The 25,886-nt window shown below is 40.8% G+C and overlaps 1 protein-coding gene across 29 annotated transcripts in view; it reads left to right on the forward strand.

Annotated features, from left to right (window-relative positions):
• The window catches only part of ARMC3 (armadillo repeat containing 3), a 97,906-nt gene that overhangs the window by 35,305 nt on the left and 36,715 nt on the right, over positions 1-25,886 (forward strand). For all 29 annotated transcript variants that reach the window (XM_019834049.3, XM_019834050.3, XM_019834051.3 and 26 more), the window contains 6 exons: positions 1,496-1,564; positions 1,805-1,980; positions 6,336-6,530; positions 9,196-9,379; positions 20,181-20,333; positions 20,436-20,541. In XM_019834049.3, the coding sequence (XP_019689608.2) occupies positions 1,496-1,564; positions 1,805-1,980; positions 6,336-6,530; positions 9,196-9,379; positions 20,181-20,333; positions 20,436-20,541 (883 nt within the window). The remainder of the gene's footprint in view (positions 1-1,495; positions 1,565-1,804; positions 1,981-6,335; positions 6,531-9,195; positions 9,380-20,180; positions 20,334-20,435; positions 20,542-25,886) is intronic.

Below are 25,886 nucleotides of genomic sequence, written 5' to 3' on the forward strand. Positions count from 1 at the left end.
ACTCCTCAGAGCAGGAGGAATACCAAGAACACAAGTTTTCTAGAAGGTGCACCAGCACACTTGGAAAGATCTGAGTAGGATGCCTTCACTCGTTTAACCTGTCAAGGTATACTTTTTTTTTTTTTTTTTTTTAATTTTAGAGAGAGAGAGCAAGAGAAAGCATGAGTCAGGGAGAGGGACAGGGAGAGAGGGAGAGAATCTCTCGGGGCTGAAAAACTGGATCCCATGACCCTAGGATCATGGATCCCATGACCCTAGGATCATGGCAGAAATCAAGAGTTGGACACTCACCCGACGAAACCACCCAGGCGCCCCCGTTTTTTGAACCAGTGTTGACTGTAAAATAATGCCTTCCACTTTGGGACGCTACCCTTTCCAGAAGCTCTACTATTCTTTTGTACTTCGAGCTTATTCACATACGTGTAAGCCAGCGATAAGTTTGCTGGCCCTCTTCCACCATTTTGAACAGAAACAGACCAAAAGGTGTCTAATAAAAGTCAAGTATACCCAGTGGTTAATGAGGAAAAATCCATCCAGAGACTCTCTGCCGCGAAGTGAAATTTTCCAAAATCCTAATGATGCTAATTTTGGCTTACAAAGATAACTGACCAAGAACCACTGCAAAAACTAAATGAGTACCTTATTTCTTATGCCTTATTTCTCAGAAAACACGGGTTAAGGATGGCAGCGGAGAAGTAGGGGCGTGTCTGCCCGGCCTTAATTAGGCTCACGTGACTAGTACAGAAGTGAACTTTAAACAAATCAATATACTTTTAAAAAAAATTTTTTTTTCAACGTTTATTTATTTTTGGGACAGAGAGAGACAGAGCATGAACGGGGGAGGGGCAGAGAGAGAGGGAGACACAGAATCGGAAACAGGCTCCAGGCTCCGAGCCGTCAGCCCAGAGCCCGACGCGGGGCTCGAACTCACGGACCGCGAGATCGTGACCTGGCTGAAGTCGGACGCTTAACCGACTGCGCCACCCAGGCGCCCCATCAATATACTTGTCTTTAATCATTTTTGGCATCTCTGATAATCAAATGGAACACAACCAAGATATAGTAATCGAAAAGGCTGAGGATAATTCTTATTTGCATTCTGCACAAGTTTTCTTAAAATCAGAATTTAAAAATACCCTTTCTAACAAAACAACACCAAAAGGAATTTCTACTATACGGTAAACAAATGTAGGGAGCAGTAACTCGGCTTTACTGATTAGTGTTCTAGGTACACTTTGCACTTTTCTGGTTATGTTTTCTAGTGTTGTCGGAAGGTAGTATATTTCGGTGATCAAGGAGAGGGGCTAGAGTCTGTCTAGGGTCCGACAGACCTGACCATTCTACCTGATCTCACCACTGACTTGCTGATTTTGAGCCTCAGTTTCTTTATTTGTAAAATTAGGTAATAATAAAGCCTATCTCATAAGGGACTGTTTAAACAACCTCGCTGTTATTGATAATAAGAAACATTAATACGCTGTTTCTTCTTTTGCAGACGATGTTAAAAAATTGTTAAGGGAACTAGATGTCATGAATTCCGTCATCGCTCAGCTTGCTCCAGAAGGTAGTTTTGCATCACGCATCTGTTTCAAAAATGGGACTGGTTTGTTTTTCGCATTTCATTAAGCTACTCCTCGGAAATAGCCTATGTAATATCAACTGTGAATTGTCCTTGAGGTCTTTCAAGCCAAGAGGGGCTCTCACCAAAGTTAGGATTCGTGAAGCTTTGGTTTTCAAAACGGGTTTTAAAGTAGTGGTTGCGGAAGCCTTCCGCACACTTGTGTTGTTTATCTTTGATGTGCAGAGGAGGTGGTGATTCATGAGTTCGCCAGTCTTTGCCTGGCGAACATGTCTGCAGAGTATACCAGCAAAGTGCAGATATTGGAGCACGGCGGGTTAGAGCCACTCGTCAGACTGCTGGCCAGCCCAGACCCTGACGTGAAGAAGAACTCTGTTGAGTGCATTTACAACTTGACCCAGGTGAGGGTGATTTCTAAAAGCGGGTTTTGACCAAAGCTATTTATAGAGTTGATTTGTCCAATAAAAAAGGCTGAAAGGTGTTAAAAACTCCTCAGTTTTGATTCACTGGTTGTTTTTTTTTTTTTTTTTTTTCTGGTACTATTTAGGAGTTATCGTTTGGGGAAAAAAAAGAATGGAGGTTGAGTGTAGATACCTTTCAACTTTCACATTTTAGAAGCAATTGTGTCCCATGAAAGGGCATTTTCTTTTTTTTTTTATTCAGTTTTTCATTTTAATTCCAGTACAGTTAGTGTATAGTTTTTTACTAGTTTCAGGTATACAATATAGTGATTGAACAATGATATACATATTCTGGGCTCATCACCAAAAGTGAACTTTTTAATCCCCATCCCCTAGTTCACCCACCCCCCACCCACCTCCCCTTTGGTAACCATCAGTTCTCTATAGTTAAGAATCTGTTTCTTGGTTTCTCTCTCTCTCTCTCTCTTTCTGTCTCTCTCTGTCTCTCTTTTTTGCCTTTGTTCATTTGTTTTGTTTCTTAAATTCTTAAATCATACGGTATTTGTCTTTCTCGGACTGACTTATTTTGCTTAGCGGAATGCTCTAACTCCATCCGTGTTGTTGCATTATGGCAAGACTTCATTCTTGTTTTGACTGAATAATATCTCATTATTTATATCTCCATCAACAGGTGAATGGACTGCTTCAATAAGTTGGTTATTAGACATAATGCTGCAATAAACATAGGAATGCATGTATCCCTTTATAAATTGGGGTTTTTGAATATTTGGAGTAAATATCCAGGAGTGCAATTAATGCATCAGAGAGTAGTTCTGTTTTTTTAACTTTTTGAGGAACCTCCAGACTCCCTTCCACAGTGGCTGCACCAGTTTGCATTCCCACCAACAGGGCGCGAGGGTTCTTTTTTCTCCACATCTTTGCTGACACCTGTTGTTTCTTGTATTGTTGATTTTAGCCGTTCCGGCAGGTGTGAGGTGATAGCTCATTGTCGTTTTGATTTGCACTTCTTTGATGGTGAGTGACGTTGAGCATCTTTTCATGTGTCTGTTGGCCATCTGGATGTCTTCTTTGGAGAAGTGTCTGTTCATACTTCTACCCATGTTTAATTGGATTGTTTTTTGGGTGTTGAATTGTATGAGTTCTTTATATACTGTATTTTGGATACTAACCCTTTACTGGATATGCCATTTGCAAACACCTTCTCCTATTCGGAAGGTTATCTTTCAGTTTTGTTGATTGTTTCCTTTGCTTGTCTAAACTTTTTATTTTGATGTGGTCTCAATAGTTTATTTTTGCTTTTGTTTCCCTTGCCTCAGGAGCCATATCTGGAAAGGTGTCGCTATGGCCAGTGTCAGAGAAATAATTGCCTGTGCTCTATTCAGAGATTTTTATGGTTTCCTGTCTCACATTTAGGTCCTTAATCCATTTTGAGTTTATTTTTGTGTATGGTGTAAGAACGTGGCCCAGTTTCATTCTTTTGCATGTTACTGTCCAGTTTTCCCAACACCATTTATTGAAAAGACTCTCTCTCCCCGTGGATGTTTTTGCATCCTTTGCCAAAGATGAATTGACCATATAATTGTGGGTTTACTTCTGGGTTTTCTATGCTGTTCCATTGATCTGGGTGTCTGCTTTTGTGTCAGTTACCATCCTATTCGATTACTACAGCTTTGTATACACGTTGAAGCCTGGAGGGGTGGTTCCTCCCATCTTGTTTTTCTTTTACAATATTGCTTTGGCTATTTGGGGTCTTATGTGGTTCCATACAAATTTTAGGATTGCCTGTTCTAGAATGTTGTTGGCATTTTGATAAGGATTGCATTAAATGTCGAGATTGCTTTGGGTAGTATAGGCATTTTAACAGTATTTGTTCTTCTAATACATGCACATGGAATATCTTTCCATTTCTTTGTGTTGCCTTCAATTTCCTTCAATGTTTCATCGTTTTCAGAGTACAGGTCTATGAAAGGCCATTTTAGAAGTGTATGTAAATTTTCAAAGAATAGAATGGCTTGCAAATTAAGGCAGGATGAAAGTAGATAAATGTATTTCTTCTTGAAACGTGGAATCTAATACATTGAACGAGGTTTCACCCACGCAGACTTATTGACCTAACCTTGGTGATCTAAGCACATGGGTGCAATGCATGCCGTATTCAGTGTACCAAGATTTTTGGATTAGACTTATTTATTGGTGAAGACCCAATGAGTTGAGTCTGCTGAACAGAGCTCATTGTTTATAATTGCGAGGTGCTTTGTCACTGAACTGTTTTTCCTTTGTTATGGAAAGAAACAGCCTGCCTTGGCCTCTTCTACCTGTGCTGTCCTGTGTCCCCACCCCTCCCGCAGCCCCTCAAGGCACCGCCCCCCCACAGCAGGTCAGCTTCCTGACACTTTGAACAGCTTTCTCTGTTTCTTTTGCTGCTCAGGTTCCTGAACAATTCGCACACACATTTGATTAGCTTTGCTTAGATCAACTGAAAATACCAAAATGCCATTTGAAAGAGCTAGCAGTAGAATATAAAAGGAAGAGATAGTGAAGTGAAGGTAAAGGAGGGTTCACTGAGAGGTGGAGTATCTAGACAAATTATATAGAAAGAGAGACAAATGGGCTATGCCGGAAGGCGGCAAGAGCATTCCGGGCCTCAGAAGTCATTGCCCCAGGCTGGGCACTCACTGGCCTCTACCCTGGCTCCTCCCTGCTCCACTGTCCCCCTTCTCTTATCCCACAGGCCTAAATAACGCGGTCAGTGGGTTAGTATCTTTCATCCCAAGACTCCTCATAGCTCTTACTTCCCTATAATTTTTTAATCAAAGAGAAATGAAAAGACTTGCCTTCACTATTCTTCACAACAGAAGTACTGGTGAATAACAGCATGTTAATTTCCTCCGACCGCCCGTAACAAACTACCCCAGACGCGGAGCAGCTTAAAACAACAGGAATTTCTCTCAGTGCTGGAGGCTGGAGGTCCGACCTCGAGGTGTCAGCAGGGCCCTTCCCCCACGGCAGCTCTGGGAAGCATCCTCCCGGCCTCTTCCTAGCTTCTGGTGGCGGCCGTCAATCCCTGGCGGTCATTGGTATACAGCTGCCATCATTGCAATCTCTCCCTCTGTTGTGCCTCCTCTTATGTATTTAAAAATTTTTTTTTAATGTTTATTTCTTTTTGAGAGAGAGTAAGACAGGGAGTGAGCAGGGGAGGGGCAGAGAGAAAGGGAGACACAGAATCCGAAGCAGGCTGCAGGCTCTGAGTCCCAGCGCGGGGCTCGAACTCACAAACTGAGATCATGACCTGAGCCAACGTCGGACACTCAACCAACTGAGCCACCAGGGCACCCCATGCTTCCTCTTCTTTTAAAGACCCCAGTCCTCTAAGGACACCATTAAGTACCTACCCTGCTCCACTATGACATTATCTTAACTAATAACATCTCTACTGACCCTGTTTCTACATGAGGTCATGTTTTGAGATACCGAGGGTTAGGAATTCAACATACATTTTGGGGGGACACAATTCAACCCACAGCAAACAACTTTCTACAGTTTTTATGCCTGTAGGAAGCATGCACTGAAGGATGGATAGAGAAAAGCTAAGCTGTTAATGGGACCTTTTCCACCTTAATACTATTTGACATTTATGATATTTTGATTTTAAGTGTCACGATTAGTAGTCAGAGTTTGGGGGCTTTTCATGACTTTTTGCTTGGTTTTCTCCACTGCTCACCCCAACTAGCCCTCTCCCCACCACTCACATACACAGAATTGCAGACACACAGGGGAGAGCGACTCACCGAGACTCTAACGACCCCTTGATATTATAAACGTCTTGTATAAAGGTCATGTGTCTGAACTCAACCTGGTATAAATTTGCGTGCACAGGGCCTGCCAGCAGCACTGTGTGCATGTAAGCATTTCATAAATAATCCATTTGGATGAAGATAATAAGGAATTGATGGCATCATTTCATTTTATCAAATACTATTTGAAACAGGGTATAGAGTGTGAAAAGAATTTGATTATGTGCAGATTTATTGTAGTGCTGTTAGTAACAAAAGGACTTTGCTGGATAATAAAGAAACAATAGGTACTGCAAAAACCATAGATCACATCTACTTCCTGTTATTGACAATGTCTGCATAGTTAAAATGAATATTTAGGTGTTGTCGACGGAGGGTTTTTCTTACTGTGTGAGTGACTTTGGAAGGGAATCTGGAATAAAAGATGGGAAATTTAAAACTTGTAATGTCCTTTGTTAGACCATAGAGGTTCTCCATTCTTGTGACTGACTGTATTTTGCTTTAAATTTTACTTATTTGATCATTTGTATCTCATGGCAGGATTTTCAGTGTCGAGCTGCACTTCAAGAACTAAATGCAATCCCCCCTATATTGGATCTCTTGAAGTCAGAATATCCAGTTATTCAGTTGTTGGCTCTCAAAACCTTAGGCATTATTACAAATGATAAGGAGGCACGAACAACGCTGAGAGACAATCAAGGAGTGGACCACCTTATTAAAATCCTAGAAACTAAGGTATTTGACACTTTCATTCAACTTTCTATGAGGAAATGTACCTCTCCTACATGTTGCTATAAAATCCGAATGTAGAATGCTTTTTAAAATAAAATTTTATTATATTTAAGCATAGTGTTCAGTAAAATGGATTAATTAATTTGTTTATTCTACCTTGTTTATCAGCATGATTAAATCAGATTAATGATAGAGGCCATTATAAAAGACTTTTTTTGGGGGCGCCTGGGTGGCTCGGTCGGTTAAGCGTCCGACTTCTGCTCAGGTCATGATCTCACAGTCCGTGAGTTCGAGCCCCGCATCAGGCTCTGTGCTGACCGCTCAGAGCCTGGAGCCTGTTTCAGATTCGGTGTCTCCCTCTCTCTCTGCCCCTCCCCTGTTCATGCTCTCTCTCTGTCTCAAAAATAAATAAAGGTTAAAAAAAAAAATTAAAAAAAAAAAGAAGCAGCCAAACTGTTAAAAAAAAAAAAAGACTTTTTTTGAGGGGCACCTGGGTGGCTCATTGGTTAAGCGTCTGACTCTTGGCTTCAGCTCAGGTCAGGATCTCACGGTTTGTGACTTCAAGACCCGCATCGGGCTCCATGCTGACAGTGCAAAGCCTGCTGGGGATTCTGTCTCCTTCTCTCTCTGCCCCTCCCTTACTTGCTCTCTAAAGAAATTAAAATTAAAAAAATAAAATAATTTTATTCGTCTGGTTTAGAAATTTAAGATTTTTAAATTCTTGTTTAGGATCTTCTTCATGATTTCCTGAAATACCTAGAATTAGTCTTTTAGGCTTTATCAGCCATAGTTTTCTCTAGGATAAAGCAGGAAGGGTTATTTAATCCCCACTGGGGAGAATCATCTGCTTTACTTAGTCTACTGATTTATATAGTATGTTCATCTAGAGAAATACCTTCATGGAAATGTCTAGAATAATGTTTAACCAAATATCTGGATACCGTGGCCTAGCCAAGTTAAAACATGAAAATTAATCATCACGAGTCAATTTGGCATCCCTACATATCTCCTTAAATCCTACTTAATCTCAAAATCAAGGCAATAACAAGGTCCTTGCATGCCTAGCATGATATAACTATCCTGTGTACAACCAGAATATACTAACCCTTTCCCCAGAAGAGGATGCAATGTCCTTGGGGGATATTTAGTCTTCTCCTTGATATCCTGTAACTTAAATACTATGAAGTAAAGTTACGAATAACTACTAACTTGTAAAGTCAATACATCTTATGTTGCCTGAGGGGATAAGAGAGGGAAAAAATACCCACACTATTTCACAGACACACACACACACACACACACACACACACACACTCATAACAAAATAAGGAAGAAATATTCATGGCGGTTACAACCCTCTTGTCTACAAGTGGCCACATGGTGGTAGTTGGTATGGATAACTATCTTCCTCCAATACCCATTCCACATTTCCTTTTCCTTCAGCAAGGACTTCAACCGGATGTGGTTCTTCACCCGGTGGGGTGATCCATATCTTCATACCCGAGGGTCTGGGCCATTCAGGAGGCCTGCTTGGATTAGGTTATTGTAGTTTTCTTTCAACCTTTTTCACAGAGCATGGTAATACTAAGAGATACCCGAAGGACTTCCTGTATTCCAGATATACTCTTCTTCCTGTATTCCGGATATACTCTTCTTCCTGTATTCCGGATACACTCTGGTGTGGAGTAGCAGTCCAGTTTCCCCTTGGTAGTTGGGATCAGCCACCCTAGCAGCACAGGAACTTCCTTCATTGCCTGCTTATGTGGAGGCATGGGGAGGCCAAAGTGGCTGGGGGAAGTTTTAACTTCTAGTCCAGTGGAATCATTGTCGTGCCTCTTGGTGGAAGCATTCTCTCCTTTGGAACTAAGACCTCTAGGCCAACAGAGCATGAGTTCTGGGAGAGAGCAAGCAAAGATATGGCTAATGGGCCACTAGGGGGTAACAATGCTACCACACCCGTTTCCACCCCCTGATTCCTGGACCCACCATCACCGGCTCTGGGAGATCCAGCACCGTATATTGGCCACTGATTCAGAACGTATATAAAGTGGAGAACCTTGCCCCGGCCCTGCCAGGTATTGCCACCCACTTCACTGGCACCGTAACTGTCTTCAAAAGGCCACTCTGTTGAGCCAGCTGCTTCGGGATGGTGGGATATGGGCATGGACCCACTGTCACCCTTGGTTTGCTGTGAAGAGAGCTCCTTGACCAGAAGCATTGCTGTGTCGGAGCCCATGATAGTGGAGGCAAGAAGTCACAGACTTACAACACCTCCCTCTACCAGCTGGAGATTTTAGGGAATATGCTTTCCATCAGCTCCTGTCTGCTTTTTCAAAGAATATTTTCTTCGGATTTTAAAATCGTTGGCGGTATGAGGTTGTATGAGCAACTTCACCGGGCTACTATTGCTGCAAGCGTCTTTATCTGTGAAAAAATGATCCTGTCTGTATCTGTGAAACATTTTGGAGCAGGGGGAGCAAGAAGAGATGGGGCAAACTGTGAGGGAGAGTGATGTTATGATAATTAAACAGAACTGTTTCCTTGGGCATCTGTCAGAACAACGTTAACAAGGTTATGTTCTGACTGACCTTCATCTTGTAGTAAAATTTGGGAAGTGTCAATTTCTTTCACTACAATTTTCTGAAGTTGCATTTGCTTTTATTATTAGGAATTGAATGACCTTCATATAGAAGCACTTTCCGTGATAGCCAATTGCCTTGAAGATATGGATACTTTGGTGCTGATTCAGCAGACCGGGGGTCTTAAGAAGCTCCTGTCCTTTGCAGAAAATTCTACAATTCCTGATATTCAGAAGAATGCAGCAAAAGCAATTACTAAAGCAGCTTATGATCGTATGTCTCATTTTATATGAACTAAGCACACATGCTTCCTCTTGTATTCTTGGTTTTGATTAGTACTAACAAGCACTAGAGTATTTGTCTGCTTTTAGTTAATTTTTAAAGTTTATTTCTTGTGAGAGAGAGGGAGAGCGTGTGCGTGCGTGCACGTGTGGGGGAGAGGCAGAGAGACAGGGAGAGAAAGAATCCCAAGGAGGCTCCGTGCTGTCAGCACAGAGCCCGACGCGGGGCTTGATCTCATGAACTATGAGATCATGACCTGAGCCGAAATCAAGAGTGGGACGCCTAACCAACTGAGCCAACCGGGCACCCCAGTATTTGTCGGCTTTTAAATGAGCGTTGGAGAATAGTGCTTACTATTTAAGGTCAAGATTCATCTCAATGCCAATTAGTGAAAGTAGAAATTGCTTTGTCAGGGACATAATTAACTCGATATGATTTAATTATGAATCTTTTTTTTTTAAAGCAATTCATTCCTAAGTTAAGCCTTTATTTCCCCTTGATTCTGGAATTTTACAGAATCTATGCCTTGCTTGTGATCCTGAAAAACGTTGTTTCAATATACCCACATTCGGAATGATATCCGTACAGTAATTTCAACTTCGGCTGGAGACAGGCAGTGATATAGCCATGTGATACGGCTGGGAAAAATAATATGCTCACACTGTATACATAATACAATTTTCATTTCAGTGGCAAGCTATGTTGGCATAAATCTGCAAAATATGAGAGATTAATTACATCACAAGCACTGAAGATGAAATTATAGTTTTAATTTATGTATATTTGGAGTATTTTATTTAATAAAAGATGTGATTTTATTTTCCTCCTTCCACATCACTCCTCTTCTAAATGATGACAGTTTTGACTAGTTTAAATGATTTGTTTCCAAACATAGACACCCACATCTGTACATATATATGCCTTTGTGTATATTATGGGACCCACTTCCTTTTCAATCCATACTGAGTTCTTCAAGGCAGAGTTTTACAGCAGTAAGCCGAATGTCACCGTCCAGTACGGAGTTAATATAGAGGGGACTTGTGCGTTGCGTTATGAATGCCAAATCTAGACAGGTTGTAAAATCAAGGTTTTTAATATTGGCAAAAGTTGCTTGGCTCGGTGTTCTATCAAATGGAACTTCGACCTTATTGCGCCTGGTCAGTTCTGTTTTCCAGCTCTCCCAGGTCTTCTTAGCTGTCTGAGACCGAAAGAGAGGACGATGGCAAGAGACAGACGATATCAAAGCCAAAATTTTTGCGACTTCTCTTTTGTGTGGTTGGACCATTTAAAGCCGGTCACAGCCCCTCTTGGGATAGTGAGTTTCATGAATTTATGACCCATCGTGTGACGTAGCAGTGGGAAGAGCCCTGGGTGGGGAGTCCCTGGTGGTCTAGTTTTACCACTGGTCCCGCTACCTGCAGTGCAATGACCTAAGTTGTAACTATGAAGGAACCACAGCCTCTCTGGACCTATTTACTAATTCATTTACTAATTATTTATTGAGCCCCCCACTTTGGGTCAATAAACCCAGAAGGGGCAAGGAAGCAGATGATCACACTGTGCTTGATGGTGGAAGGACAGGATCACCTGGGAGGGCCACCTAAAGTCAGGTTGGATCACATAGGTTTTCCCGACATGAGTAATTTACAAGCCAGGACATAAAGTAAATAATAGAAATTGTCTGGGCAAAGAAGGTCCTGGTGGGATGGGGAAGGATCACCAGTGCTCTAAGGAGAAGGAACAGGGTATAAAGGCCAGAGGAGGGACAGAGCATGGTAAATTCTAGAACTGAAAGTTTTCAGAACGGCTAGTGAATAGAATGCAGCAGAAAATTGAAAGTGATGGCTGTGGAAGTAATGAGGAGCCAGATGCTAATGCGCGATATAAGCCAAGGAAGGACTTTGGACCTTATTTTGATGGCAACAAAGAGCCATTGAAGTGGCTTAGAAAGGTGAGGGACCATTGCAGATGCTCACTTTGAAAAGAAAGAGCTCTCTTGCTGCAAAGCGGGGGAGAGATTCGAAGTGTGCTGGACCGGACCCAGAAAGACCAGGAAGAGGACTGCTGTGGTCATCTAGGTGGAAGGTGAAAGTTTCCTGAAACAGACATTTGCAAGGAGAACCCCCATGACCGTGCTTGGCACATCGGGAGGGTCCATAAGTGTTCGATGAGTGACCACATGGGTTGGAGGAGGAAGAAGGTGATGTCAAGGACAAGACCAGGTTTCTGGCTAGGACAGCTGGGAGTAGAATGGTGCCATTCACAGAAATGGGGGAACTCAAGAAGAGAAGCTGGTTTTGATTAAAGGAAAGGAAATGAGTTCTACTCTTTAAAAAAAAAAATGGTAGCACGATATACATAATGTTAAATTTAGCGTCTTAACCATTTTTAAGCTCAGCGGTATTAAGTACATTCACGCTGTTGGGCCGCCGTCTCCACCATCCATCTCCAGAGCTCTTTTCGTCTTGCAGAACAGACAGCTTGTACCTATGAAACAAGAACTCCCCACTTCTCCCTCCCTGTAGTCCCCGCCAACCACCACCCTTTCTGTTTCTGTGATTTTGACTATTCTAAGTACTGATACAAGTGGAACTGTAAAATATGTGTCCTTTGGTGACTGGCTTATTTCACTCTGCGTGACCCATCTCAGGTTCCTCCATGTTCCAGCATGCATCAGAACTTCCTTCCCCTTCGGGGCGCCTGGGTGGCTCAGTCGGTTGTGCATCGGACTTCGGCTCAGGTCATGATCTCGTGGTTTTTTTTTTTTTTTTTTTTAATTTTTTTTTTCAACGTTTATTTATTTTTGGGACAGAGAGAGACAGAGCATGAACGGGGGAGGGGCAGAGAGAGAGGGAGACACAGAATCGGAAACAGGCTCCAGGCTCCGAGCCATCAGCCCAGAGCCTGACGCGGGGCTCGAACTCACGGACCGCGAGATCGTGACCTGGCTGAAGTCGGACGCTTAACCGACTGCGCCACCCAGGCGCCCCATGATCTCGTGGTTTGTGAGTTCGAGCCCCGCGTCGGGCTCTGTGCTGACAGCTGGGAGCCTGGAACCCGCTTCGGATTCTGTGTCTCCCTCTCTCTCTGCCCCTCCCCTGCTTGTGCTCTGTCTCTCAAAAATGAATCAATGTAAAAAAAAAAATTCAAAAAAAAAAAAGAACTTCCTTCCCTTTTAAGGCTACATAGTATTCTGTATGTATACATCACATTTTGTTGACCTGTTCATCTGTTAATGGACACTTTGGGTTTCTTCTACTGCTTGGCTATTGGGAATGATGCCGCTATGAACACACATACACAAATAGCTTTTCAAGTCCCTGCTTTCCGTTATTTTGGGTATATACTCATGACTGGAATTGCTGGATCATATGGTAATTCTGTGTTAAATATGTTGAGGAACTGCATACTGTTTTCCACAGCAGCTGCACCCATGTTACACGCCCGCCAACAGGGCACAAGCATTCCAATTCTCCACATTCTCACCCACACTTGCTGTTTTATTTATTTATTTAGTTAGTTAGTTAGTAGCCATACTCATGTATGTGAAGTGGTGTCTCACTGTGTTTTAATTTGTATTTCTCTAATGATCAGTGACGTTGAGCTTTTTTTTTCCATGTGCTTATTTTCTTTGGAGAAAGGTCTGTTTAAATCCTTTGCCCCCCCCCCTTTTTTTTTTAAACCAGGTTGTTATTGAGTTGTAGGAGTTCTTTCTATATTCGGGATATTAACTCCTTATCAGATGTATGGTTTGCAAACATGTTCTCCCGTTCCGTGGGTCGCCTTTTCATACTATTGATCGTGTCCTTTGACGCACTGTTTTTAATTCTGGGGGAGTCCAATTTCTCTCGTTTTTCTTTCGTTTCCTATGCTGTTGGTGTTATATCCAAAAAATCACTAACAAATCCAATGTCATGAAAAATTTCCCCTATGTTTTCTTGTAAGAATTTTATAGTTTTATCTCTTATGTTTAGGTCTTTGGTCCATTTTTGAGTTGTTTTTGTGTATGGTGTGGTGAGGGTCCAACTTCATTCTCTTGCGTGTGGAAATCTAGTTTTCCTAGCACCATTTGGTGAAATCCATTCTTTATTTGTAATACAAAGAAACTCAAGCAGATAGTCTTTAAATCCCATCTGGCACTTAATGTTTTATGAATCTACTTCCTTATGTTAGTTCTAAAATGACTACATCCCAGTTCCAAATTGTGTCTCCTCACTATTTTAGAATCAAATGACTAAATCTGTATTGATTTCATCTATGCCATTTGTGATTTTTTTTTTCATGTTTCCTTTAACCGTTATTTTTCCAGACTGAAGAGTCTTTAGTTAGCCTTTCCCCATACACCATGTCCTTATGCTATCCTGTAATCATTCTCTTACTTTTTCTGGATTTTCTCTTATTCATGATGTCCTCTTTGAAGTGGGGTGATGTATATTACGAACAGCATTTTAGAAACATGCACCATCATTTTATGTAATATAAAGATTTGGTTATCGTAGGATTATTTTCAATTTCAGTTTTATGAAGCAAGGATTTTAATCAGCCTTTTGACCGTATCAGCAAACTGGGCCAACCCGTGAGTGAAAGACCTACAGTGAGCCCCAGATCCCATTTCTCCAGCAGGACCCAGAGTTCAAAGTCTCCCATTTTAAATTCTAACATTTTTTTTGATTTGTAGTTTAAAAAATGCAAGTTTTGCTTTGAAAATAATATTGCATTGTCACCGAGGCCTAGTATATGATCTATGGATACGAGTCTTCTATGAGATCTTGAAAAAGTATGCTCTTTGCCCACTACTTAGCAAATATTTATTGTATGCCTGCTATATGCAAGGCACTGTTCTAGAAGATAAAAGTAAACAATGAATACAATAAGGGAATAGATACTTGTTGACTAGACAAAAAGGTGTACTACCAGCTCTTTAAACTCCAGATGAGTTAAATAAAGAGACACATGAAGGGACTACTTTCAGAAGTACAGTCAGGGTTAAGGGAACAAACAAGGGATAGCGAGGTCCCCACAGATTAGCAATATTGTGAAACCATCACTTGCTAGATCCAGAGGCAAGGGGATGAACCATTGTTAGGTTTATATCTACAACTATTGTATTTGTTTCACCTTCTTTCTGACTGTGTTTGCTGTTTTCGGCTTTTCATTTTTCTATGTTGTCTTCTTTCTTCCTTTTTTTGTTATATAGATGAAAGCAAATTTTAAATGACTTTTTTAAAGATAGAGTGGCTATAGTTATTGAAGACATTTAACTTTTTTGCTTCCATAACTCTTCCCTTTCCTGATGTTTGTAAATTTCATAGGGGGGTTATAGATTCTCCTCTCTAAAAATCTATGTAATTTGGGGGCACCTGGGTGGCTCAGTGAGTTGAGCATCTGACTCTTGATTTCAGCTCAGGTCACGATCGGGTTGTGGGATCGAGTTCCGCGCCAGGCTGAGTGTGGAGCCTGCTTGAGATTCCGTCTCTCTTTCTCTCTCTCTCTCTTTCTCTCTCTCTCCCTCTGCCTCTCTCCCCCATGCATTCTTTCTGTAAAAAATGAATACATAAATACATTTTTAAAAATCTATATAATTCTTTTTATGAATCAGTTTGCCGTTATACACTCAATTTTTTCCACACTTACCGTTATTTACATATTGAATCCGCTTCAATGTACATTGTAAATTTCTCATGATAAAACATGCCCATTCTTAAGATTTTATTTAGGAAAAAAGCACATAGGACAGTTTGGCTGGGTCTGGAACTGTTACATCACAGCATTTTCTCCAATTTTCTACGAACCTTGTTTTTGTAGCGTCTGAGTCTAAGGGCAGTCTGATTTCCATTCTTCTTTATAGAAAATATTTTCTTTTTGTATTTGTGCTGAACCCCTTATCCTATAAGTTAAAAAAAACTTTGTCAAAATGTGTCCGACACATACCCACCCTCTCTCTCTGCCTGAAACAGAAAAGTCTTGTCATCTACTGAATCGTGGTTTGGGATTTGTTTTTTGTTTTCTAACTCAGGAAACTTTTTTCCTATTATACTTTTGGTTATTACTTTTGTTTTATTTACTGTTTTTTTTTCCCCCCAGGAATATTTATTATTTTAGCCCGTCTCTGTTCTCTTTCTTCCATACCTATTACACATTCCTAATTGTGGTTTTTAATGTTTTGATGTTTTTTTTTTTTCATCAACTAGGCCTAGTTACAATAATCAGACAAGACCTGCAGGATGGCCTTGCTTATTTACCCCGTCAACTGAGACGGCAATGGAGTCCTTTAACCCAGTTTTGGATGATGATGAGGCTTTCCCACTAATGTGGCATTACAACACTGGGGTGCTATTTTCTCCTGGTCCTAGTGGTTATATAGGAGGAAACCGATACAAATTTAGAACATTCTGAGGCGCCCATAATTGTTCATTGACCAGGAGTAGTTTACAGAAATTTGTTTCTTCCCGACTTGTCCCTGACCCACGGCCCCCTCTTTCCCCCCTTTTCTTCTCAATCGACTTCTTTGAAAGACTAGTTAATTTTAAATAACTTTACCTCTTCATCTCATCTCCATCCCTCGACCGACTGCATGTGACTTCAGCTTCTCCCATTCTGCCCAAACAGTCCTTGTAGGATTTACATCGACTTCCCAACTCCTAAATCCTACAGCCGCACCGTTTACCTGATGATCTCTTCTATTTGTTGTTTATTTACTTCCTTACGCTGTTTACTTGGCCAGATCGACAATAAGCACCTCTTCTTCCCTGCCTCCCTTCTGTACTGTGCCTTCTCTTCAAGCCCTACCTGTGTTTCTTGTCTACCCCTTTTTATACCAAATGTTGCCTGCCTTGACTTCTCTCTGCCAGACCCAGCCAGATCTAGGATGCTTTATTTTATATTAACTAGTGACAATGAAAAACTAAAAACTTACTGAGGAATAACAAAGTTCTCTCCTAATATTTCTGTATTGGAAGTAAATAATCATGAAGTCTCAAAATAATTTTCCACAGTTAGAAAACCCCAGAAGAGAGCACAGGCAGTAATTTCTCTGACATCAGCTGTAGCTGCATTTTTCTAGATGTCTCCTGAGGCAAGGGAAACAAACGCAAAAATAAGCTATTGGGACTACATGAAAATGAAAAGCTTCTGCACAGCATAGGGAACAATCACCAAGACTAAAAGACAACCTACTGAATGAGAGAAGATATTTGCACAGTTAGAGAACTCCATTTATAAGTAGGTTTTCACAAATATTGCTCCTTCTGTTATTAAGAATAATGTAACCATCAGTATTCACGTAAAACTTTCTTTCTTACTTTTTCATCATCAAAAATGTTTTGTAAGTTAGGGAATGCATTGTCATTGCACGTCAAAAACACACAGACACATAATACATATTCTTTAAAAAAAATTTTTTTTTAATGTTTATTTATTTTTGAGAGAGAGAGAGAGAGCAAGGGAGGGGCAGAGAGAGGGAGACACAGAATCCGAAGCAGGCCCCAGGCTCTGAACTCTGAGCTTCAGCACAGAGACCAATGGGGGGCTCGAACTCACAACCGTGTGATCATAACCTGAGCCAAAATCGGACGGACGCTTAACCCGTTGGGCCACCCGGCGCCCCTTAATACACAGTCTTTAAGTTTTGTTTGTTGAGTACTTTTTAACATGCGTCCCCACAGTCGAAAGCCCAGATCAGTCAGTTTTTGACCTGGGACCGAGAGGAGGAAGGTGTTAATTACCACGTTGCCAGGAGGTTTATGAACTGACATTAACATCTCAGCAGGAGCAAAGGTGGCGCCATAGCAACTTCCCGAGAGCGGTGAAGAAAAGCATCATTACATGCAGATTTATTTCCAGTTGCAAAGCCTCACGCTTTTTATTTTAGTGATACTGCACAAATGTTATCTTTAAAGGACATTACTCTATTAGTAGCATAATTACCTTGCCATCTTTATTATCTGTATAATTAAAACATAAATACTTTACTTCTCGGTGCAGCAATTCAGTGAAGGTACTTGGTTAATATGTTAATTCATCTTTTAAATCTATTATGGCCACACTGCAGTCAGCACTTTTGAGGTTTGGTGAACGCAGCTGGATTTTGAGAACACTCCCAGCAGGGCTGAGAAACTAATTGCCCGTGGTATTTAGATTATTTTTTAAAAAAATATTTCCAAGAATTGCGTATATACTGGTTTTTGAATGCGACAACCACATACTCCAAAGTTAGTCTTGACTAATTCTTCTGGCTGATTTTCCTGGTAGAAGTTATGCTCAGAGTGTTCTGTTTAGTAAAGTTAATTTAGAGCTATCAGGGAAATCTTAATTATAAATCTAAGCATTTTAGGTCAAAGACTCTAGAAGAGTTTCAGATCTTTTTTATTCAGGGAATACTAATCAGGACTACATATATTTTAAAACCTTTCAGAAGCCACATACTTGAGATTTAAGTATTAATCGCACCATTTACAAGAGTAAAACAGTCATGACCTGCCTGAATCCTCAGTTTAAGTGAAAGGAACAAGGGATTAAAACGATAGGATTACAGGACATGGTTCATAATTGGTTTAAGACAAATGAACAGAAGTGTTAGTGATGTAGCCAGTGCCAGTTGTGACCAGGTTGCTGTGTTTGGAATGAATAAAGGCCAAAAGTGATTGCCAAGGTGGTGACGTGAGTGTGGTTCCGCTTCTGTGCAAAAGGGGGCAATTTGAAAAAACTCACGGTTAAAAGAAGACAGAGATCCTCTATTAACTTTAAAGTGGACAAGCAGTTATGATAAGTTCTGAGAATATTCCTAGAAACACAAGTTAGTTGTAATATGTGTAAACGATGAATTAGTTCCTCGTGCAGAAGTCACATACGATCGAAATGAGTAGGGCGGTTTTTGCAGAGATTTTTTATTCTAACAGAAGTCTCCTCTTACGCATATCAACATCCTAAGAGCATATCTTACACGTTCTTCTATTTTAACCACGTAAATTGACTTCAAAGGGTAATTAATGGAAAGTCAAACCTACGATGAGGCTTTTTGGAGGACTGTAAACAAATTAGCAAAGAATTATTTGTAAGCTGGTTCTTTTCAAACTAGTCTCTGATTCCTCTTACGGCATTAAAATTGAGTTTGGTTTAATATATCTTTTTTCTAGTACATGCCTTTAATAAAGAGTAACTTACGGGATGCCTGGATGGCTCAGTTGGTTGATCATGTGACTCTTGATTTTGGCTCAGGTCATGATCTCATGGTTTGTGAGATCAAGCCTCACGTCGGGCTCTGACCTGACAGCATGGAGATTCTGTCTTAAGATTCCGTCTCTCTCTCTCTCTCTCTCTCTCTCTCTCTCTCTCTCTTTCTCTCTCTCCCTCTCCCTCTGCCCTGCTCTCCCACTTGTGCGGTCTCTCTCTCTCTAAAAATAAAAACATTAAAATAATAAAAATTAAATTTAAAAAATAGCTGGAGAACACAAAACAAAAAAATGAGGTTTTAACGTTCTAATTTAGTTTAATGCAGTGCTTGCTTAGTATAGTAATGAGGTTGTCATTTATTTAAAAAAATGAAAGGAAATCAAGAGAAAAACAGTAGGGAACAGAAAGAACATTGAAAATACTTTGATTTTTAATTGTTTCATAATGGGGTGAATATCATGGTACGTTCTTAGAGTCACAATTTTATTTGTTTTCAAATAAAAAAAAACCATGCTAATGTATGTTTAGGTTATATCAATGGTAATTTAGCAATTAAATATTTATTGTAATTTTTGCTGCAACAGCATTTATTGTAACTTGAGATAAAAATGATTATGATTTTTTGATATAAGGTTATAAATCCCGAAGACCTGGGCTCATTCTCTTTCACTCATTTTTACTGTCTCTACTTCTCTTCTTTTCTCTTGAGTCTCCAGCATGCCAGTTTGTATGTCTTAGGCATTCTTCAAATGTTGAGTTTTGTATTTAAAATAAACATCAAATAAACAGGGTTTTGTCCTTTCTAAAAAAAAAAAAAAAGTCTTTATTTTTTATTTATTTATTTTTTTTCAACGTTTATTTATTTTTGGGACACAGAGAGACAGAGCATGAACGGGGGAGGGGCAGAGAGAGAGGGAGACACAGAATCGGAAACAGGCTCCAGGCTCCAAGCCATCAGCCCAGAGCCCGACGCGGGGCTCGAACTCACGGACCGCGAGATCGTGACCTGGCTGAAGTCGGACGCCTCGCCACCCAGGCGCCCCAAAAAAGTCTTTATTTATTTACTTTGAGAGAAAGAGAGAGACAGAGCTGGGGAGGGGCAGAGAGAGGGAGAGAGAGAATCCCAAGCAGGGTCCACCCTGCCAGCACGGAGCCCCGTGCGAGCTCGAACTCATAAACTGGGAGATCGTGACCAGAGCCCGAATCTAGTATTAGGCGCTTCACCGACTGAGTCACCCAGGCGCCCCAAACAGGGTTTTGTCCTTAGTGAGAAGACAGCATTGTGTGAACACAGCACCGTGCCAGGCAGCATGACTGGCGTTAAATAAATTTTCGCTGAATCTGAAACTTGCCTCTTTCTTATCGTAGAATTTTCTTTGCCCTAGTACTGATGTCATACAAGGGAACAGGAGCTTAAGTTTTAATATTCATAAGTCACTTTGCATAGTCACTGTGTTCTAGAGGTCGAGTGGGGGAATATTTTATTTAGTGTAGAGCTTTGTGACTGAGGCTAAGAAACAGTTGGAACCTCCTGTCACATTTTAGATGAGGAAGTAGTTACCCTTGCATGTTTTTTTGCGGCAAAATCCTGATTAATTTTTTTCCTTTTGGTTTATGAAAGCTGAAAATAGAAAACTTTTTCACGAACAAGAGGTTGAAAAATGCCTCGTAGCCCTTTTGGGTTCTGAAAACGACGGAACTAAAATTGCCGCTTCCCAAGCGATCTCGGCAATGTGTGAGAATACGGGCAGCAAGGAATTTTTCAATAACCAGGGTAAGCAAAGCAGAAAAAAACCATTTCGAACATTTTTCGGTCCCCAGTTGTAGTTTAGCTGGGTATTCACAAAACCACATCTTTCCCTCTCTTTTTCTGTAGGGATTCCACAGTTAATCCTGCTGCTGAAGAGTGACAGTGAGGAAGTGAGGGAAGCCGCCTCCCTGGCCCTGGCCAATCTAACCACATGCCATCCCGCTAATGCAAAGTAAGGAGAAACTCAACGCTGACTTGTGTAGGGGTATCTAACAGTCCAAGATGTTCTCATTTTAATATTTTGGCTTTCCAGGCAATTTACATATTCTTTCAGATGTTCTCTCTTGGGTTACTCCTCAGGAATCCTTATGAAAGTCACAGTCATCAGATGGCCCTGATTTTCAAAGATGCTACAAAATCTTGACTCTTCTGGGCCGATTGGGAAAATGGGTGAGCCATCTGGTTCAGCTCACAGTCTAACTTTTGTGGACGATTCCAGAAGAAACAAAACGGGAAATATTAAAGGCAACTTTGTAGAAACATTTGACAAATCTAGAGAAAATTTAAAAGATCCGTTTTATTTCTTTCTTTCTTAGAGTTTATTTATTTATTTTTGAGAGAGAGAGAAAGAGGGGGAGACACAGAATCCAAATCCCAAGCAGGCTCCAGGCTGAGCCGTCGGCACAGGGCCCAACATGGGGGCTAGAACTCACGAGCTGTGAGATCATGACCTGAGCTGCAGTTGGACGCTTACCCGACTGACCCACCCAGGCGCCCCTACAAGACCCATTTTAAAAGGACGTAAATACTAGGTAAATCTAGAAACATTTTAAAAAGTCAGTAGAGGGGCACCTGGGTGGCTCAGTCGGTTAAACGTCCGACTTCAGCTCAGGTCATGATCTTGCGGTCCGTGAGTTCGAGTCCCGCGTCGGGCTCTGGGCTGATGGCTCAGAGCCTGGAGCCTGCTTCCCATTCTGTGTCTCCCTCTCTCTCTGTCCCTCCCCCATTCATATTCTGTCTCTCTCTGTCTCAAAAATAAATAAACATTAAAAAAAAATTAAAAAAAAAGTCAATGGAAAACAATATATTTATGGGTAAACACTATGTGGAAAGATTGGAAAAGAGTGCCCTCTATATTCTAAGCACTGTGGTGTGTGATCTGTATTCAGCACAAACTTCAATTACCAAGATAATCTGTCAGCAGATGAGGAAACCGAGGCTCTGCAAGGTTACCTAATTTTCCTGGGTACACACATTTATTAAAATGGCTGAGCTGGAAATTAAATCTGGAATCTGTGTTCTTTCCTCCACAGAAGATTGCCTTATAAAAGAGCGAGAACTTCTTGAAAGAAACGTTCATAAATAAAATAATTATTTACCCTCCCTGTATCTCATTTGGTATGTTTATTATTAAGGATTCTCTAGAGAAACAGAACCAATAGGACATAATATACACATATGAGAAGGTTTATTATAGGAACTGGCTTATGTGATTATGGAGGCCAAGAAGTTTCATCATCTGCCATCTGTAAACTGGGGAACCAGGAAAGATGATCTCTTGGTATAATTCAGCGTGAATCTGGAAGCCTGAGAGCCGGGGAAGCCAGTGTCCCAGGCTGGAAAAGATGAATGCTCCAGCTTAGGCAGAGAGCAATTCACCCTGCCACCTTTTCATTCCATTCGGACCCTCAACGGATTAGATGATGCCCACCCCCATTGGTGAGGGCCACCTTTACTCAGTCTCCTGACTCAAATGCTAACCTCTTCCAGAAACACCTTCACACATGCACTCAGAAATAATATTTTACCAGCTCTCTGGGTATTGTTTCGCCCCGTCAAGTCGACACATAAAATCCACCATCACAATACGTAAGTTATTAACTTTTGTGTATTATTGCTTTATGGCATTGTGGCCGAGATTACTCTTTTCTAACTTGAAATCGATCTTCCTCTACCGCCATCATATACTTAATCTATTTCTTACCCTTCCTACCCTTTCTTTCCCTTTCTCTACTCCCACACAGTATTTTATGAGATCTTAATGGAATGACTAAAAATCTAACAATGCCCGATTAAAATACAGCCAAAATAGGATAAGCATCAGAACAAAACTGTGTTCCTTTAATAGCTCCAATCTTTGACATGGCAATTTCCTAAATTCAGGGTCATCATTATCTATGTGAAAGTACACAAATTTCTAGAATATTGAGTCATAATAAGTAGCAATTTGAAAATAGCATTGTTCCAGGATAGTGGTGCCAGTGAAAAGTCTTACCAGTGACATTAAAACACTTCTATCTTGGGTGCATTTAGATTGATATATTATCTAAAATACTTTAATAGGCCTCCAGAGTGTATAGATGTCTTAATTTGATGTGAGTTTGCCTGGCTTATATAATTTCACAGTTTTATACAAAATCATAGAAAATTAGGATGTTAAGTAGCTTCTGAAAGAGGCCGCTTCAGTCTTCCTCTTGCAATTCAGTCATCTCTTAACACAGAACTTTGTCATCCGACTCTATGGTTCCATGTTGTCAACATAGAAAGGTCAACTAAGACTAAACGATGCCACGCATCTCTTTATTTTTGTGATTTATTTTGATTTTTGTAAAATTTTCATGGCAGGTGTTTCTTTAACCTATTGTACACTGTCCATTCTGATCATTTTTTTCAATATGTGTTTGGAATGGGAAATGGGATGTGAATGACAATGGTCGTCTCTTGAGATATCTCTTATGGCTATGGATATCTGTCTCTCTTGAGACCTAGGTACTTTTTACTTTGGACTTTTCGAGCTAAAAGATACTGAAAATGAATGTTTTGGGGGAGGAAGTGGAGTCAGATTTGACATATTTGTGCCAAATGCTGAAGACTGGAGTTGGCAAAGGTTCTACAGTCAACCACAAGGAATGAAAACAAATAAACCACATTGCCCATCCTTCTAGCAGGCCTCCTAGAGCATTAATTAGAACCAAAACAGAAGAGGCAATAACCACGATTGATTATTTTTAATCAAAAGTGTATTCTACCCAGATTCTCTTTAAAAACATATTAGCTTAAACTCTGCATTGGTGAATATTTCTGGCATCACGTTTTAGAAGCAGGGCCTTGGATCACTTTTCCTAGCTGCTGGGGGGGGGGCGGCGCCGCGTGGGGGCATGGGGGGCACGTGGGGAAGGGGAAGGACTGAGCTGTGACTGCTGCTGCGGGGGTGAGATTGGGGGGTAGAAAGAATGTTGCTTTTCTGCCACACCTAAGTAGTAAGAAAAGGCAAAAACCCAGAGCTAATGTCTTCCAGGTGCGCTGGGTAGCGGTTCGGATACCTGATAATTGCCAGCCTAATTAAAAAGAAAAATTTGCAATTAAGCATTGTGAATACTAATTTTGTTTGTTAGAAGACAACCTCTTCTCTGACACTCATATCTCAATGTGCCTAAAGTGGATTTCTAATTATTTTTTTTTAATTTTTTTATTATTCAAGTTTATTTATTTATTTTGAGAGAGAGCAGGGGAGGGGTAGAGAGAGAGAGAGAGAGAGAGAGAGAGAAAGAGAATCCCAAGCAGGCTCTCTGCTGCCAGTGCAGACAGAGCCTGATGTTGGGTTCAAACTCACCAACTGTGAGATCACGACCTGACCAGAAGTGGAGAGTCACATGCTCAACCAACGGAACCACCCAGGAGCCCCTGGATTTCTAATTCTTAAAGTCAGGGCACCTTCTGGAATTGGAGGCCCGTTCTATGCATTGAGTGATCTCTGGTATGTTATGATTACACGTAATGCTGGCATAATTTCCTTTATGTAACAACGGATTTTGGGGGGAAAGTGGACTTACACCGAAAACGCGACGGAAAGTGAAAGGACAGTGAAAAACCAGCAGGTCTGACATCAACCAGTGCCCGTAATTGAGAACAGAAAGTGATCGTTTGTATTGTTGTGTTTTTACATGATTTGGATCACAGAAGCAACAGTGGAAACTTACCTCTAAGACTTTTCTATTTGTACTATTCATTCTTTATTATCTGCAGGGTAAAGATCACTTAAAGTGGATAAAAATATGGAAAGGCCATGAACACAAATAAAATTAACAATTTGAGGGGCCCCTGGGTGGCTCAGTTGGTTGAGTGGCCGACGGGCTCATCATGATCTTGCCATTGGCGAATTCAAGCCCTGTGTCGGGCTCTGACAGTGAAGTGCCTGCTTCAGATCCTCTGTTCCCCCTCTCTCTCTACCCATTCCCCACTCGTACACTCTCACTCTCTCTCAAAAATAAACAAACATTTAAAAAAAATAACAATTTGAAGGCATAGGAAAAAAAGGACAAGAACAGCCAGATTAACTTATTTTATTTAATGTTTATTTATTTTGAGAGAGAGCGAGAGCATGAGCGAGCACGTTGGGGGGTGGCATAGAGAGAGAGGGAAAGGGAGGGAGAATCCCAAACAGGCTGTGAACTGTGAGCCCAGAGCCCGATGTGGGCCTCAATCTCAAGGTCCGTGAGATCATGACCTGAGCTGAAACCAAGAGTCAGACGCCTAACCGACCGGGCCACCCAGGCGCCCCAACCATATTTGCTTATTTAAAGTGATAGAAGGAGAAAGAAAAGTGAAATCATGTTTAAGCGAATAAATAAAAAGTGAGAAGGCTAAGACAACCCTCGTAGGAAGAAATAGATGAAAATAGAAACCTAAGAGCAATAATGAATTCCATATGAAAAGGTAACCCATTTAGTCACTTTGGGCACTTCTCCTTGCTTCGTTCACTGCTAATCTTTCTGACAATTCTCCATTTGTAATACTTCTTGGAAAGGAGAAAGTTGTTGATTTTTGATCCAGGAAATAGCATCTCAGCGAAATTTCAGGTGATCTTTACTTGCGCTCTCCTGTCCAATTATTCATATTAAAGTTGTACATGATTTACGCAAATAGTGAGGGAATTATTACCCGTGGTTGACATTCTTCTGAGGAGCAGATTCCACACATTACAAGAATATTTTAAACTGTTAATTTATAACATCACTGCCATCTGTTGGATCTGATCAGAATTAGAGGTTTTGAGTTATCTGAAGACTAAAAAGACTTTCATGTTTTTCATGTTCCTTTCCAACACGAAGTGAATTTTGGCTATTAGTAAACTAGGAAAAGATTAGAACATAGTATGGTTGTTGGCAGGATAGCTTTCAAACGATGCAGTTATTTTAGGAAATAAGACAAGGAATAAAATAAAAATACAAAAAGTAGGGGCGCTTGGGTGGCTCAGTTGGTTTAGCCTCCAACCTTGGCTCAGGTCATGGTCCCACAGTTCGTGGGTTTGAGCCCTGCATCCGGCTCTCCGCTCTCATCACAAAGCCCACTTAGGATCCTCTGTCCCCCTCTCTCTCTGTCCCTCCCCCACTTGCGCTCTCTCTCAAAAAATAAATAAAAACATTTAAAAAAATATGAAAAGTAATAATACAATTAATACCCATAGATAAGTAGGTAATAACTGGTTTTGCCATAGAAAACACATAATCTAGTCTCCGTTGTTTGTTCACAGATCATACTAACTCCTGATTCTTCCTGCTTATTCTGTGTTACCTC

Source organism: Felis catus, chromosome B4, assembly GCF_018350175.1.
Source record: "Felis catus isolate Fca126 chromosome B4, F.catus_Fca126_mat1.0, whole genome shotgun sequence".
Lineage (NCBI taxonomy): Eukaryota > Metazoa > Chordata > Mammalia > Carnivora > Felidae > Felis > Felis catus.